At 32.2% G+C, this 17043-nt stretch overlaps 1 protein-coding gene across 1 annotated transcript in view; it reads left to right on the forward strand.

The window, feature by feature from the left end:
- The first annotated feature begins 5168 nt into the window (after positions 1-5168).
- The window catches only part of LOC139517941 (protocadherin Fat 4-like), a 99694-nt gene continuing 87819 nt past the window's right edge, over positions 5169-17043 (forward strand). The window contains exons 1-4 of the mRNA XM_071309501.1: positions 5169-6172; positions 10088-10317; positions 11280-11556; positions 16720-16839. Of these exons, the coding sequence (XP_071165602.1) occupies positions 5357-6172; positions 10088-10317; positions 11280-11556; positions 16720-16839 (1443 nt within the window). The 5' untranslated portion in view covers positions 5169-5356. The remainder of the gene's footprint in view (positions 6173-10087; positions 10318-11279; positions 11557-16719; positions 16840-17043) is intronic.

Raw genomic sequence — 17043 nt, forward strand, 5'->3', positions numbered from 1 at the left:
TTTCCCCACTAAGATGAAAAGTCAAACAATTGAATTCCACTCATCTCTTAAAAGTTGCATATTCCATCAAAGATCTACTAGACTGATTATTGCCTGCTATTTTACCTTGAAAGATGGTCATGACATACCCACATTTTTTGGAAAATGAGATGTATTGCAACTGACTGTAAAATGCATAGAATAACATACAAAGATGACCTCACATATATTTTTCAAGTCATTTTTAAAGAGAAACTGCATTATTTGTCTAAATATCATCATAGAAATTTGAACTTTAAATTCGTCTTAAAATATGAAAATTTGAACATAAAAATATGAAAAAAGAGGCAAATCCCCCTTAGAGACAAAAAGATGTACAGATTGTTATTTGTTGTTAAATGAACACAATTGTCACAGGTTAAGGAAAAGGTTGAACTCTAATACATATGTTTAAACCCAACATCATTATGAATGTGCACAATCCAGGAACTTGAAATCAGGGGTTGTTGTTGGTTTCTATCTACTATAACTGTTAATAGTTTATTGCACTGTCTTAAATAGACAATATAGACAATATTAATTAGCACAAAAACATTTAATTTAAATATTTATGGCATACAGTATTGAGGCAATAAACTGACAATACATTACTTTGACCACTGAACCATGAAAATGAAAATGAGGTCAAGGTCAGATGACACCTGCCAGTTGGACATATACACCTTAAAGTCCTGCCATACACCGAATATACAAGACCTATCGCTTATAGTATCTGAGATATGGACTTGATCACCAAAACTTAACCTTGTTCACTGATCCATGAAATGAGGTAGAGGTCAAGTGAAAACTGTCTGACGGGCATGAGGACCTTGCAAGGTACGCACATACCAAATATAGTTATCCTATTACTTATAATAAGAGAGAATTTAACATTACAAAAAATCTTAACTTTATTTTCAAGTAGTCACTGAACCATGAAAATGAGGTCAAGGACATTGGACATGTGACTGACAGAAACCTCATAACATGAGACATCCATATACAAAGTATGAAGCATCCAGATCATCCAACTTCTAAAATATAAAGCTTTTAAGCTAACACCGCCACTGACGGATCACTATCCTTATGTCGAGCTTTATGCAATAAAGTTGCTGGCTCAACAAAAATCAGACAAGACTAACAAAGGCCAGAGGCTCCTGACTAGAGACCGGCACAAAACTGTGGCGGGTTAAACATGTTATTGAAGCTATTACAGGATACGCAAATGCGTTTACTGCTTTCAATGTTTGTATCAACTGCTAGGGAAACGGCACTGAGTTTAAATTTACTGAAAACATTATTTACATATATATCAATATACGGGGCCTTTTCCCAATTTTTGTAGACTTACAAAAGAAATTTAATTTTTCACATTTAAGGATAAAACAATTCATAATTTGATATGCCTGGTCAAAGATTCATCTGCCTGCAATTCAGTGGTTATCGTTTGTTTAAGTGTTACATATATTTGTTTTTCGTTCATTTATTGTACATAAACATGATGAATAAGGCCGTTAGTTATCTCGTTTGAATTGTTTTACATTGTCATTTCTGGGCCTTATATAGCTGACTATGTGGTATGGGCTTTGCTCATTGTTGAAGGCCGTATGGTGACCTATAGTTGTAAATTTCTGTGTCATTTTGGTCTCTTGTAGACGGTTGTCTCATTGGCAATCATACCACATCTTCTTTTTTTATATTTGTTGGATAGTATTTATGTAATATTTTAAATTAATAGTATCAAAAGTAAGATGGCAAAAACCTAATTTATTTAACCAGTCTTTTACAATGTTAACCCATTTTCTTGTTTTCTGAGTTTTTCTCTACATTATTATATATTTTATAGACTAAAGAATTAGTTGAGTTCACAATGTGGTTTAAAAATTTATCATGTTTATAGCTAAAAGCTGAATTATTAAGTACAAAGGGGTTCTGTTTGTCTCAGCTAAGACACTGTACTGTAGTAGTGCACTGTAGTAGTGTACCCCTAAATTTATTTTCATAAATTTTATATGTAAATGTTCAAATGGATCTGAATCTTTGAACACTTGGCTTACACCCCATACTTCACTTCCATAAAGAGTGATTCATGCACAGACACTTGTTTCTATCCATTGGAAGACCCACTATCAACGTATATTTACGAGTTGATAGTGGGTCTTCCAATGGATAGAAACAAGTGCCTGTTGATTCATGGGACCATTTTGTTCAACATTTTGTCATGTCAGGGTGAAAATCATAGTAGACTACATGGTAGGAGTTTTCTTCATACAGCCTTTGGTTACATGATATTTTTTTTCTTCAGATGGTACACATTTGTAAGAGGGAAAGTAACGTCTTTACAATGCTATAATTTCAAGTTTCTTTAAACCCTCCTTTATCATTGGAACACCTAAGCATGATATTTCAAACATAAAAATGTGTCACAAAACAAATAAGGATAGCCTTCAGATAATGCAATTATCTGCAATTATAATGTACCTGTAGAAAACTTATTACAACGGTGAACCGGATAGAACATCCTTATTTAAGTTATTTATGCACAGTGATGTTGTTTATATACAATTTGTAAATTTTGATAAGATAAACTTATCGATCCTTTAAACAGACTTATTCTAAAAGGTGTCCTATTGAACACTGTAATTAGATCACATAAACTTAACACGATCGACGAAAATGAGGTCAAGGTCATATAAACCTAACGAGTAATACAGCTACAATTCATGTAACAATCATCCAATACACTAAATATAGTTGACATATTGTTTTTGGTTTAAGCAGACTTAGCCGAGAAAACTAGACATTGACCAATAAACCATGAAAATGAGGTCAATGTCATATAAGCCGAACGAGAACTGCATGCACAACCTACACTGAATCCTTCCATACAATTAATATAGTTGACCTATTGCTTATAGTTAAAGAAACACAGACCAAAACACAAAAGCTTAACACATAGCAATGAACTGTGAAAACGAGGTTATTTAGGTCAAACAAAACGTGCGAGACTGACATGTACATCATAAAATATTTCCATACACCAAATATAGGTCACCTATTGCATAAAATTATATATGCATTGGAAAAAAAGGCCAACTCTCAAAAACTTAACTTTGACCACTGAAACATAAAAAAGGTCAAGGTCAGATGATACCTGCCAGTTGGACATGTCACCTTACAATCATTCCATACACCCGAGCATACACCAAGTACAGTAGACCTAAAAACAGACCAAAACACAAAAACTTAATATATCCATTTTTGAATCGGATCTTACCGTGATTATTTATAACAACTCGTTCTCTATGGGGGACGGTTTGGATTCCACTAATATATTAAACCCTACCAGAGTCTGTAAATGCCTCACCCAAGTCTGTAATTCAGTGGTTGTCCTATAAATTGTTGGTGTTACACATTTGGTTTTCATTTATCATTTTGTACATGAATTAGGCCGCTAGTTTTCTCGTTTTACATTTGTCATCTCGGGGCCTTTTATAGCTGACTAAGTGGTATGGACTTTGCACATTGTTGAAGATCGTACGGTGGACTATAGATGTTAATTTCTGTGTCATTTGGTCACTTGCGAAGAGTTGTGTCATTGACAATCATACCAGACATACCACATCTTCTTTTTTATAACTATAGTGGATCGTAAAACTAATAGGATTGAGACTTTGGACAGCGTAATTTCATGATTCTTGAGAAGCTTATGTATATTAAAGTCTCTCATGTAAATTTAAGGGTCAACTCGGTAAGAATAGGATCACTACATTAAGCAGCCTATCAAATCTTTGTCTGGTATAATTTGAAGCTATACATTATGAGGGTCGCTTGAGACTAAGAACTACAACAAAATGATCGATGATTTCAGCTTTCCTGATAAAGTTGAAGTCGTTTCTTAGAAATTTTATCGGACGCCATAACGAGGTTGACTTTAATAGCATATCTGCATGTGGCATAGATAATCATAGATGACCACGGATATGTTTCATTGTCTGCGATCATCTTGGTTAAAGTAGGGTTTGTGATACTTTTTTTCCCCGTGATTTGTTTTGTGGACTTCAGTTTTAGTCGATTTACATTTTTGCCTTGGTACTGTCGGTTTTTTATTCGGATTATGATTTTTGAAATGTCCCTTACTTTGAGTCTTTTGTCTTGATTTGGTGTTATCATTTCAAACTTGACATGATGTGATTGGCAATGGTATCTTCTGTATGATTATTGTTGGATTACTGTTTCATTAAAATTTTAAAAAAATCTCTTTTTAAACAAACAATGAGATGGGTTGACTGGTGTTGTCTGGCATTTTCCAGTTCATGCACTGCACTTTATATACCGGATTTGTAATCACATAAGCAACCCGACGGGTGCCACATGTGGAGCAGGATCTGCTTACCCTTCCGGAGCACCTGAGATCACCCCTAGTTTTTGGTGGGGTTCGTGTTGTTTATTCTTTAGTTTTCTATGTTGTGTCATGTTTACTATTGTTTTTCTGTTTGTCTTTTTCATTTTTAGCCATGGCGTTGTCAGTTTGTTTTAGATTTATGAGTTTGACTGTCCCTTTGGTATCTTTCGTCCCTCTTTTATATGGTTGCAATTCGCTCGGGACATCAACAATAAAATATAGAATAAAACAAAATGCAATAAATGTAGATTTCAATTTCCTTTTTACTGCAATTTTAATTTCTAATAAATATGCATTTTATAGCCTTGAATGTATCTCTGTTGGATGATGAATATATAGCCAGATTGTTCCCGATGGAATTTTCATTCTATGAACATATACCCAATGGTGTGTAAACATGTCTTTGGAAATATAAGTCTATATCATTGTCTTTTTTCAATTTGATCGAAAAGGCGTATGAAAATATAAAATGGACAAAGCAATAAAATATGGGGTATTAAGTCAACATATGTCGCTGAAAGAAAACCAAGAAGACATCCCATCTGTGTCTAAATGAAAGAGATTAGATATCGCATTTCACAACAAGACATCGTTTATAAAATCAATTTCAATTGTCTAAAAAACTTAGAAATAAAAAAGCTGTATTGACTTTATTATTGCATCTATGAACCAGTTTATTCTTTAAAATAATGTAATTTTTCTTGCTTTAAACAAGTTTATGTTCCACTCTATGGATACCATTTACGTCTGATGGATTTTACAAAATGGTAAAGTTTCATATCATCAGAACAGAAAACAATTATAATCATTATATAAATGAGCAACTATAAATTTCACTTTTTATCAATTCGCGAACCGAAAAAATAAAGGGTCATCGTCATTATATTTTAAATTGATTTAAACTCTTAATATATCATCGTAATTCTGATTCAAATGCTGAAGTGTCTAAAGTCAGAAAGCATGCAATGTGTTGGAAAATACTATTTAATTGTGCTGATGTTTTCATTATTTGGGGGAATTAATTGTGAATGTCAGTGTTTGGCTAGCGAATGGACGATCTGGTCGGCTTGCTCAACTTCTTGCAACGCCACCCTTGGAGTTCGTTCAAGAGAACGGATTATTCTTTCACCAGAGACGTGCAGAGATGATTGCAGTCTGAACACCACGGAAACCCAACCATGTAACCGAGATGTATGTTGTCCGCAGGACTGTGTATATAGTACATGGACAACGTGGAGATTCTGTTACTGTACAAACCAGACTTCAGCTTGCGATCTAAATGGAGAGGACGTGTGGGTTTGTTCTCGAAGTCGATTTAAAAGACAGAAAGAACAATGTGGTGGGTATTGTGATAACTTATCAACCGTCACACAGTGCGGTAATCTGTGTTGTCAAAAGAACTGTATTGTTGGAGACTGGTCATGGTGGGGCATGTGTCAGGGTCAATGTGAACAAACAGGAACACAATCAAGAAAACAACGAATTTTACAAGAGCCAGAATGTAATGGAACACCATGTGAAGATGTACAGAAAAGTGAGAGTAGATCATGTGATGTCGGATGTTGTCCTGTTAATTGTGTTCTTGGAGAGTGGGGTGAGTGGAGTCTCTGTAATGCAACCTGTGGTAACGGTCTACAGAAAAGAACCAGATTTGTTCAGAAGGCAGAATGTGGAGGAGAAAGTTGCTCAGAAACCCCGGACGAATTCCAATACAAAGATTGTACAAAGTTCGTCAATGTTGATTGTGTGGTGAGATATTTTTATTAACAACTTTTCTGTACACATGTATTAGTCAAGTCCCTTGAAAGGAAATTGCTCGCTCTGTATTTCTTACAGATGTTTACGTCATCGTTTTATTTATTTTGTCTTCTCAAATATTGAAAATAATATTCCTATTAATACCGTGTATGTTAATCTTGTAGGGTTGTCAAACTTTTACTCCCATGTAATAATGATCATATGAGATATATGCGCCATGCATAATCAGTTTGAAAAGGAATGTCTAAATTGTTTTGTCAAAACTTGTTCGCTGGTCCTTGTTTGTTTCAACAGCCACAGAACAAACAGAGACACTCAGGAGCATGTACTATAACGATTTTTTTTTCAACTGGCATATATTATTTGATCTAGAGATTTTTTTAAAGGGTGTGGTGTTTTATTAATCACAGTAAATAGAATATTGTTCCTTCTCCTATGAGGGGTCTCCTATATCTATCTAACGTGTACAGTAATTAGTTACTAGAAAGTGCGTTACTAGAAAGTGAGTTACTAGAAAGTAAAAGTGACCGTTCAACTATAAATAACGGTCATTTTCATTTTCTAGTAACTCAAGAAATAAAGATTTATGCATTCACGTAATAACTAATGATAATCAGACTAGAAGTTGCATAAGTTTGTACTCATATTTGGAGCAGGGTCTGTTTACCCTTCATGAGCACATGAGATCACCCCCAGTTTTTGGTGGGGTTCGTGTTTGTCTTTTTTTTTTAGCCATGGCGTTGTCAGTTTATTTTCGATCTATGAGTTTGACTATCCCTCTGGTATCTCTCGCCCCTCTTTTGTACAATATTGACCATTTATACCTCATTTTAAATAATGATGATTTTACGACCTCGTTACTCAGCTCTGGGAACTGCGTATATCTAATACCAATACATATTTTCCTGCTCAGCTTGATTGATCTTATCGCCTCCTTTCTAAGATAAATTGAAACATTTTGACCTTGGTTCTCAGATTAATTGATCTTATATAACCTATTTACTCAGATTGAGGAATCTTATAGACTCGATACTCAGATAGGTTGATCTTATGGACTCGTAACTCAGACTGACAGATCGTATATACTCACAACTCAGACAAATTGATCGCGAGACCACCTTGCTGAGATTGATTGATCTGATCGAATTGATACCCAGTTAATCTCAGATAGATTGAGCTTATGGACTCGTAACGGACTCAGATTAACAGATCGTATAGACTCACAACTCAGAAAGATTGATCTCGAGACCACCTTGCTGAGATTGATTGATCTGATGGAATTGTTACTCAGATGGTTCGATCTTATGGACTCGTAACATACTCAGATTAACAGATCGTATAGACTTACTCAGATAGATTGATCTTAATATGACCTCGGTACTCAGATTGACTTTTTATCTTTACATTTTGTTTGTGTTATTTTCATCCCAATTATCCATACAACAAATTTATTATTCTATTTTTTGTATCATAGGTAATAAAATCCAATAATTTAATTTTGGGTGTAACGCGTCTTCTGATTAGATGACGTTATTTTGTTATCAGCCCATAGACATAATTTAGTCATCAACGTTTTTTAATGGTTTTCTACGATTTAAAATGGAGTTTAGAATTAAATTATAAGAAATGACTCTAATATTTTTCTGTCTATTTGAAATAACATAAAAAATGTGGTGCATACTGTTAATTAACCCGCTACGCGCGTTATTCAGTGTGCACCAATTTTTTTTATGTTATTTCTTCATAGACAGAAAAAATATTACAGTCATTCCTTAAATATATAATATAAATTTTTATAATATAATATATAAATTTTGTTTATTAAAGTGTCACATATTGATTGCCATAAAACATATACAACAATTATACTATTTACACATAAAACAATCAATATCCAGCCATAAATACTGACTTATGAGACACTAACATTATAAAACTTTATACAATTACTGATCAATAGTTAAAACAACTAAACATTACTCATTAAAATTGTTTCTTATACTTATAAAATTTTCCTATATCGTAGTTCTTATACCTGTATACTTAAATAGACTAACATAATTGATGATTTGCCTAGTTACAATGTATTATAGAAAAATGAAAATGATGTTGCTCATTTCCTAAATCCGGCGATTTCAATTTTGTTAACCCCCTTCCACTTTTCCCCTTCTTTTACACATCAAGGAATTGCATGTTCACATTTTATACTACTTTTTTTTTTATCCCTATATATATCCTACATCTTAACATTTTGGTTCCTTGATATAGATTTGATATACCCAGTGCACAGTTTTTACACTCCATATCCACATCTTAATTTAGGAACATAACTCTTAATTAATGTTGTATGTTATATACTGATCCTACTCCCCCCCCTCCCCCCCAAAAAAAAAAGAAAAAAGAAAAAAAGGGGGTAACTGGACAACGTTAGGAGTGGGACAAGTTTATATTTTAAACATATATTGCTCAGGGGGGAGGGGCTGGCATCTCCCTAAATTCGCCCCTGCCGGTGTAATCTCATTTTAAAAGTATGAATTAAAAATAGCCGTAAACCGTACACGATATTACCATCATCGACTTCTGATTAGTATTTTCGCGCCATATTTTAACCTATGCCTCCGATAATTGACATTAGTTTTAAAAGCTTCTAGTATAGTATATATGTACTGGTTGAATTGCAATCTTTTTGTGTTTTGTTGTATCAGGTGAGCATCTGAGGAAATATACATGAAATTAATAGCAGCTGTCATGCTTCGTGGAGAGATAAATGATAATCTGAAAAGGGGGGAGTTGGTCCTCATTTTCTCTGTTCTCTACACATTATTTTGTTTGAAAAAGTGGTCGCTTAACTGGGCAACATTTGGGACTTAATGGTAACAAGTTTATGTTCTAACAATATGTAGCTCCATAAGGAGGACTGACCTATCATAAATCCTCCAGTGTCGGTTATTAATCAGCAGGGAGATCAAGGTCTCGGGTCCGTTCGTGCCCAATACACTTTGCACCCTACATGTTCGCACATCGCACATTCGCACCCAAAGTCTGTGTGCACCCTACACGTTCGCACCCAATTTTAAAGGAAATTCTAGTTGAATAATTAGAAAATCATGCTTGTTGTTTAAATTGCTTTGATGTAAATACTGCATGTATTAACAATGATTAAGCTTGGTATAATTTAAAAATTGAAGATTTTAAATGAAAAACACAAAAGATGATTGTTTTTTACTGTGAAAGCTTGGGAAAAAAAAGTTGTCAGAATTTCACTTTATTTTGAAACAATGAAATAAAGTTATATCAATACAGTTATATCAATACACCAACCAAAACATGATTAAGAGTTATTCAACACGTCAAAAAAAACCAAAAAAAACCGACAGAATCTGACTTTATTTTTTTTTAATAAATACACAATCCTGTTCCAAATCATGATTAAGATTTATTCAACACAAAAAAAAAAACGCTGTCAATTTATTTTGAGATAATGACAACAAATTATAGTCACTTGCCAAAACTTTATGACAGTCATTTAACACAAAACTAAAAAAAAATTGGGCGCGAATGTTTTTGGTGCGAACGTGTAGTGTGCGAAAGTAAAAGGGTGTGAACGAGACTGGGCCAAACGTGAATGGGCATGAACAGACCCAGATTCGGAGATCAACATGTACAAATGTAGATAAATTAAAATTTTCTTTATAGGCATGAAACAGAAGCATGGTTGTACATATATTTACATATTTTAATGATTAAATCTAATCACATAGCTGTATAGTAGCAACTTTTTTTTTTTAAAGTATTAAAATTTTAAAAATAAGCAAGTGCCAACATTGTGTTATCTACCTTCTTTCATAAGTTGGGTGTAGATCCTTTACTATACTTGTATTTGATAAATGAATTCCTTAATTTTAGATTTCTCAATGGTCTATTTGGACGTCCTGTGTATTAGGTAATGGATATTGTGGTGATGGACTTAAAAATCGTACACGATCTGTTACTACGCCTGCTGAATGTCAAGGCCAGCCATGTCCAAAACTGTTCAATAGTGCAGCATGTTATGGACCCTGTTGTAAACAAGATTGTTTAGTGTCACAGTGGTCAGAATGGGGTCTGTGTTCATCTGATTGTGGTACTGGGATCAGGTAATATTTAAGAAAGACATCAAATAAAAATGAAAGCCATGAGCTTTTTACTTCATTTCTAAAAGTGATGTTATTGACAAAACATTGAAACATATGCATTTTTTTTATGTTTTTGTATACATAGATATAGGAAGATGTGGTGTGAGTGCCAATGAGACAACTCTCCATGTTTATTAAGAATTAAACAAATTAGATGTCCGACTTAAAAATTATAAAAAAATATAAAAAATAATAAAAACTGAAAACTGTAGTATGTTACTTGTAAATGATTGTGGTTACATTTTCATGGTTTTAACATTAAAATAGCAAAATTTATGAAAAATCATTAACTATAATAGCATGAAGTTTGATTTTTTTACATTATACACCATTGCACATGTACATTATATCTTGTTTGATATCTGTATTTATTTTATGAAATTTTATGTTTTTTTTAAAAGAATATCACTGCAGATTAAGAATATTTAATGATTTAAGTCGTTTTGACAATAATTACAAACATGAGTCTGTTGCAATTTACCTGTTAATTGTTATTTGCTCTTTGGTTGGGTTGTTGTCTCTGTGACATATTCCCCATTTCCATTCTCAATTTTATTGTGTAACTGTTTAAAGATTATTAGGCCATCAAATTGACTATTCAGTATTGATGCCTTTAAATCCTTGAATATTATTCTGTTTTCTTAATATTATTGCAACTGAAAGAAAACAAGTTGAAATCAAACGTTTTTATATCAATAACATGCATAATGTCTTAAAATTCAGGGCCAACAAATATGATAATTAATAAAGTTAATAAAAAACTTCAAATTCAATCCTGTTCATATCATAATTTTACTGCAAATGGAAAAAATATCTATATATATATGTCTCTAACATGACATCTGCATTTGTGTGCTACCCAATTAAAAGTCTTTACCTTTGTTCTATTTGAAATACTTTTTATTGGTCTGTTATTTGAATAGTGTGAGAAAAAGAGAAGTTGAAACGCAAAATTCCTGTGGCGGAGAATCTTGTCCAGAACTTCTAGAAAACATGGTGTGCAATGTTACCACTTTGATAGACTGTCAGATGTCCCAGTGGGAATCCTGGTCAGACTGCAGTAACAACTGTGGAGTAGGAAGTGCTTTCAGATCTAGAAAACTACTGACCCCTGCATACTGTGGAGGTCAACAATGTCAAAATACGACCTTGAGAGATGTCAAATCCTGTGAGAGTTACAATTCAAGTGTAGATTGTGTGGTAGGTATTTAATAATAATATCAATAATAATAAGATTAAAATCTCTGTATTAAAAGTAATTAACAAATAATTAAGAAAAAAACATCTGCACTCATATATCATGTATATCATGCACAAATAAAACTACCAAAGATACATATAATATGTAACTGCTTAATATGGGGTTTTAAATGCAAAGATTTTGTTTAGGTAGGTAATGCACTCTAACCTTTGTAATTCTTGTATGTATATTAAGTTTAGTTCATTTAAATGTTTTGAGTTTTGTGTGATCTTCACTGAACTAGTACACATTGTTGTTCACATGCCAACTGAAGCCCACCTCCGGGTTTTAAGACCTATTTGTGGCCTTCGGCTATTGTCTGCTCTTTGGTAGAGTTGTTGTCTCTTTGACACATTCCTCAGTTCCATTCTCTATTTCAATTGTCTCAATAAACACATAAAAACAAACGGAAATAAAACAAACCTGACACTTGTTATGAAAGCTCTGTCAATGTCCAATTGAGACCTCCCCTTGTGATGAACCTCTTATACCATACTAAACCATTAAATTATTAACCATAATGCAAGGTACCTCATGGATGACTGGTTAATAAAAATATCAATGGATTTTTATGGAAACTAATCAGATCTATGCTATGGGAGAAACCTTTTAAACAGTTCATGATGAATGAACACACAGCAAAGATCCATCAGAATGGTGACATTAAATCCAATGTTTATATAAACAGAGTGTGCACTTTTCTGTTCAAGAAAGAACTCAACAACATTTTAAAGCATAATTTAAGATAAGACAAACAATTTGAAGCATAGTTTAAGACAAGACAAACAATTTAATGCATAATTTAAGATAAGACAAACAATTTAAAGCATAATTTAAGATAAGACAAACAATTTAATGCATAATTTAAGATAAGACAAACAATTTAATGCATAATTTAAGATAAGACAAACAATGTAATGCATAATTTAAGATAAGACAAACAATGTAATGCATAATTTCATTCAGATAAAGGAAACAATTTAAACCATACCAGTAAACATTTTTAAACATTTCCATTTTTCATGTTTTTTCAATACTGTAGACAGACTTGTTTATGCAAATTCTTATTCCAGATTTAACCCTTTCTAGCCAATTTCACAGGGATTTAATTTTGCTATTTTCAAATTAACTCTTTGCAGTTCGAAACAATGCCAAGGAGTAAGTTCAGTAAGACCCCTTTTTGGCCCCAAAATATAGCAGTTTTACAAAAATGTTAAAATGTAAACTTTTAGTGATTTATTGGACAGTCATGCTAAATTACTGAAATCTTCACAATTCTAGCATTTTAGATAAATTTTAGAAGGTTTTCGTGAAAAACGAAAGTGGCTGCATTCGTATTCATCCTTAATATTGAAATGTAAGTTGTATTTGATGATAATACATAACAAGATAAGATAAGATAATTTTATTAAGGTTGAGGATGAACACGGATGCGGCCACTTCCATTTTTTCCAAAAACCATCTGAAAAGTGACATTTTTCGGCATATTTGGTAGATTTTTCATATTTGAGCTTGAATCGGATCGTTTTAAATGTTTAAATCAGTTAAAATCTTTCCCATAAACTAATTAATTCAAATAAAATAGACACTTCAGTGTTTAAAAAGTGGTCAAAATCTTTCGTCAGATGAACCTGAAATTTGAGGCCAAAATCGGTCCTTACCGGACCTACTCCTTTGATTTATTCCCAACGATTTATATTTGTGTTATATTTTTACTCGTGAAAATCAAAAATATAAAAAGCTCACAAAAATTAGTTGGTTTACAGTAGTTAACTTTATTCAAGGAAATCATAATTATAAAAAAATAGATAAATTAGAAACAAAGATTTATTTTCATATACATAATACTAGCTTTGTAACCAGTAACCCTATTTATTGCATAGCAGTATAAAATTTCCCACAGAAAGTAACCAAGAGTTAGCGTGCGATAAATTCTAATATTGCACTAGTGCAATAAATCTTCAAAATTCATGACTTCATCAACAACAAAATCTTAGTTTAAATCAATTTTTACTTTCAAATATTATATTGCTATACAATAAAAGGGTTATTGCATGAATATTGTGGAATATTGTCTCTCGTAGAACATATATTGCACTCGCAAGCTCGTGCAATATAAAATTCTACTCGGGACAATATTCCCCAATATTCATGCAATAACCCTATAATATTACACTCCTTTAAAAAGAATAAGTTTTACTTTTTCTGTACAACTGTTTAAATTTGTTCATGTATCATATTTTCAGAACAAATTTTTTTTTTTAAGACAACATATGCGTACAATGTATTGAAAGGATTTCTATTATAATCCGTTTTGTCTGGACAACAAACATGCTTATGCACAAGTTTAGGAAGATAAATTGGAATTTTGATTTTAATCTCCAGATGTTTTTTTTGTGTGTCTCAATTGTTTGTATTGTGATGGATATTAACAATTTGAAATAATACTTTATAGTGAATATTTGATGTTTTACGTGTGAAATACTATATTTGATGTTTTACGTGTGAAATACTGACTGCATGATGTCTTATTAAAAAAATTATTTCCTTGAATTTAACAGTTGTAGGTTATTAATCCTACATTTCATTGCAGTAAAACATTTCTGATTCATAAACATATCTTGAGTATTTCAAAGCACCATTATTTTCCTTTAGATTGCGACTTTAGTTGCAGTAAGCTTGATGTAGGGATAGTGATCTGGCAGCAGCAACGTTAACTTACTTTATATTTATGAAGGTGGAAGACTTGGATGCTTTATACTTTGTATATAGATGCTTTATGTTACAAGGTTATGGTCTGTCATATGTTCATTGTCCTTGACCTCATTTTTATGGTTCAGTGACAACTTGAAAAAAAGTTGAAGATTTTTTGTAATGTTGATATTTTCTTATTATGAGTAATAGGATAACTATATTTGGTATGTGTGTACCTTGCAAGGTCTTCATCCCTGCCAGACATTTTTCACTTGACATCGACCTCATTTCACAGATCAGTGAACAAGGTTAAGTTTTTGTGGTCAAGTCCATATCTTGGACACTATAACCAATAAGCATAGTATAGTTGGAGTATTGAAGGATTGTAAGGACTTAGGTGTACATGTCCAACTGGCTGGTGTCATCTGACCTTGACCTCATTTTCATGGTTCAGTGTCAAAGTTAAGTTTTTAAGTTTTGGTCTTTTTTTTCCAGTACTAAATGCAATAGGTCAACTATATTTGGTGTATTGCATCATTTAATGTCTCACAGGTTTTATTTGAATGTGACCTCATTTTCATGATTCATTGCTCAGTTTTAAGTTTTTGTGTTTTGGACTGTTTTTCTCAAACTATAAGCAAAAGGTCAACTATAATTGTTGTATGGAAGGATTGTAAGCTGTAAATGTCTGTCTGGCATGGTTCATCAGACCTTGACCTCACTTTCATAGTTCATTGGTCAATGTTTAGTTTCTTGATTAAGTCTGTTTCTTAGAAACTATAAGCTATAGGTCAACTTTATTTAATGTATTTAATGATTGTATGGTAAACATCTATTTCTTGTCTGGTTTTATGACCTTGACTAATTTTTTGTTTATCATTTTAAGTTTATGTGATTATTGTAGTAAAGCTTTATATTTAGGACTATCAACATAATATCAATGGTTAATAAAGAAGGCGAGACAATTCTGTGTGTGCACTCTTGTTTTATTTGGTGTTTCTAACGAATATTTTTGAAATTTGAGGTTACATAGTTACTTAAGTTTGTACACAGGTGAAAAAAAGAGTTGAAAAATTGATAGGTTAACTTCCAGTGATGGTTATTTTCTTATATGCAGTGAAATGTTATGTGAATATTTTTCAAGAGTACTGGACAGGATAAAATGATACTTATGCCAAGTATTTCTTTATTTGAAACAAAGACAAATTCTGCACATTATTTGAAAAAAGCAAATTTAACAAAGACTTATAGGGGAAAGTCAATGGTGGTATTACACCTATAGGATGTGTAAATATATATAGCCATCTTAAGTTGAAATAGTGGCGTTTAATCTTATTTTTCATGTGAGCAGGGTGTTGCCTTTCTGCAATCTATATTCAGTAATATTCTCTGTTCAAGCTGAAGTCTAATTTTCCAACTCTTCTTCCAGTATTACTTGCTAGTATAATATTGTCTTGAATGGCATGAAATATTTGTCACTGGTCATTAAGCAAACAACAATCAATAAACTTCTACACATCAAAGTTATATGAAAAACAACAAGTTTATCTTAGAGCCATGATGATAGACTTACAAAGTGATTGCTTTTGATGATGTTTGTTATAGACAGGTTACATATTGGGAACAAAGGGGTGATGTGTATATACATAAGTATTGGCCTTCAGTACAGACACAGAACAAATAAATCTAACCCAGTTTGTACAAAAACTGATTGAAAGTCTTCCAAATATCAAACCTATAAAATTTGTTTATACAAATGAGTTTTTTTTTTTATCATTATTTAACAATCTAAACATTGATTTTTGTATCAAAAGGATGTATATTTTATTATGATATATTTCTTATTGCAAAACTTGATATTTGTGTCAATGGACAAGTATGAATAATTCAAAGCTTTTATTGAAGCTATCTTTCAATGAACATCAGATCTGGTATCTTTATGTGAACAAATTGTTAGAAAACACTAATTAACCCACATACTTTTTTATGTTGATTTTGTCATAAAGACACAATGGAGGAGTAATGAAATTTATTCTAGCATTTAGCAGTAAAGATATCTTTAGCTAATAGAATGCTGACTCTAAAAGATGTTGGCTTCTACTGTAAACAAAAATATTTTTTTATTATTTGAAGAATTTCTTGCTGTTTTTAAATTAACGGTTAGAAAAATTGTTCTTTCAAAAATTTAAATATGCTATGTTGTTTTCAAAGTGAAGCAAATATAAATTCTTCATTAAAAAAATGAAGGAAAAAAAATCATTACAATTAATTTCTTAGATTTAAGTCCTGAATATTTCAGGATTGAAATCTGTCCTGTTTTAATCTTGTTTACATACCTAATGTATTGGGTTCGATAAATCCAACATAGTAAGTAAATAAACTCTTAAATGCACATTTTTCAATTTAAAATTTATGTTACATATATGTAGATGGATGAATGGCAGCCTTGGGAAGACTGTATCAGAGATTGCAGTAAAGGAATACAAATACGTAAACGGAACATCAAAGTCAATCCACAGTGCCATGGGGCCACATGTAAATCATCTATTGTAAGTTTCACTAATTATGATATCACTATACCGCATGAACTTTGTGAAAAAATTGCAACATACAAAACATCAATGTGTTTGTTTGTAAAGTAACACTGCTTGTGGCATAAACCAGCTAGGTTGCATTAAGTTTTCAGGTCCATGTATTCTTGTCCATTTTACCCATCAGAAATCATAAAGAGGTGTTGCTTTTCCGGTGGCAGT

The sequence above is a fragment of the Mytilus edulis genome, chromosome 3, assembly GCF_963676685.1.
Source record: "Mytilus edulis chromosome 3, xbMytEdul2.2, whole genome shotgun sequence".
Taxonomy (NCBI): Eukaryota; Metazoa; Mollusca; class Bivalvia; order Mytilida; family Mytilidae; genus Mytilus; species Mytilus edulis.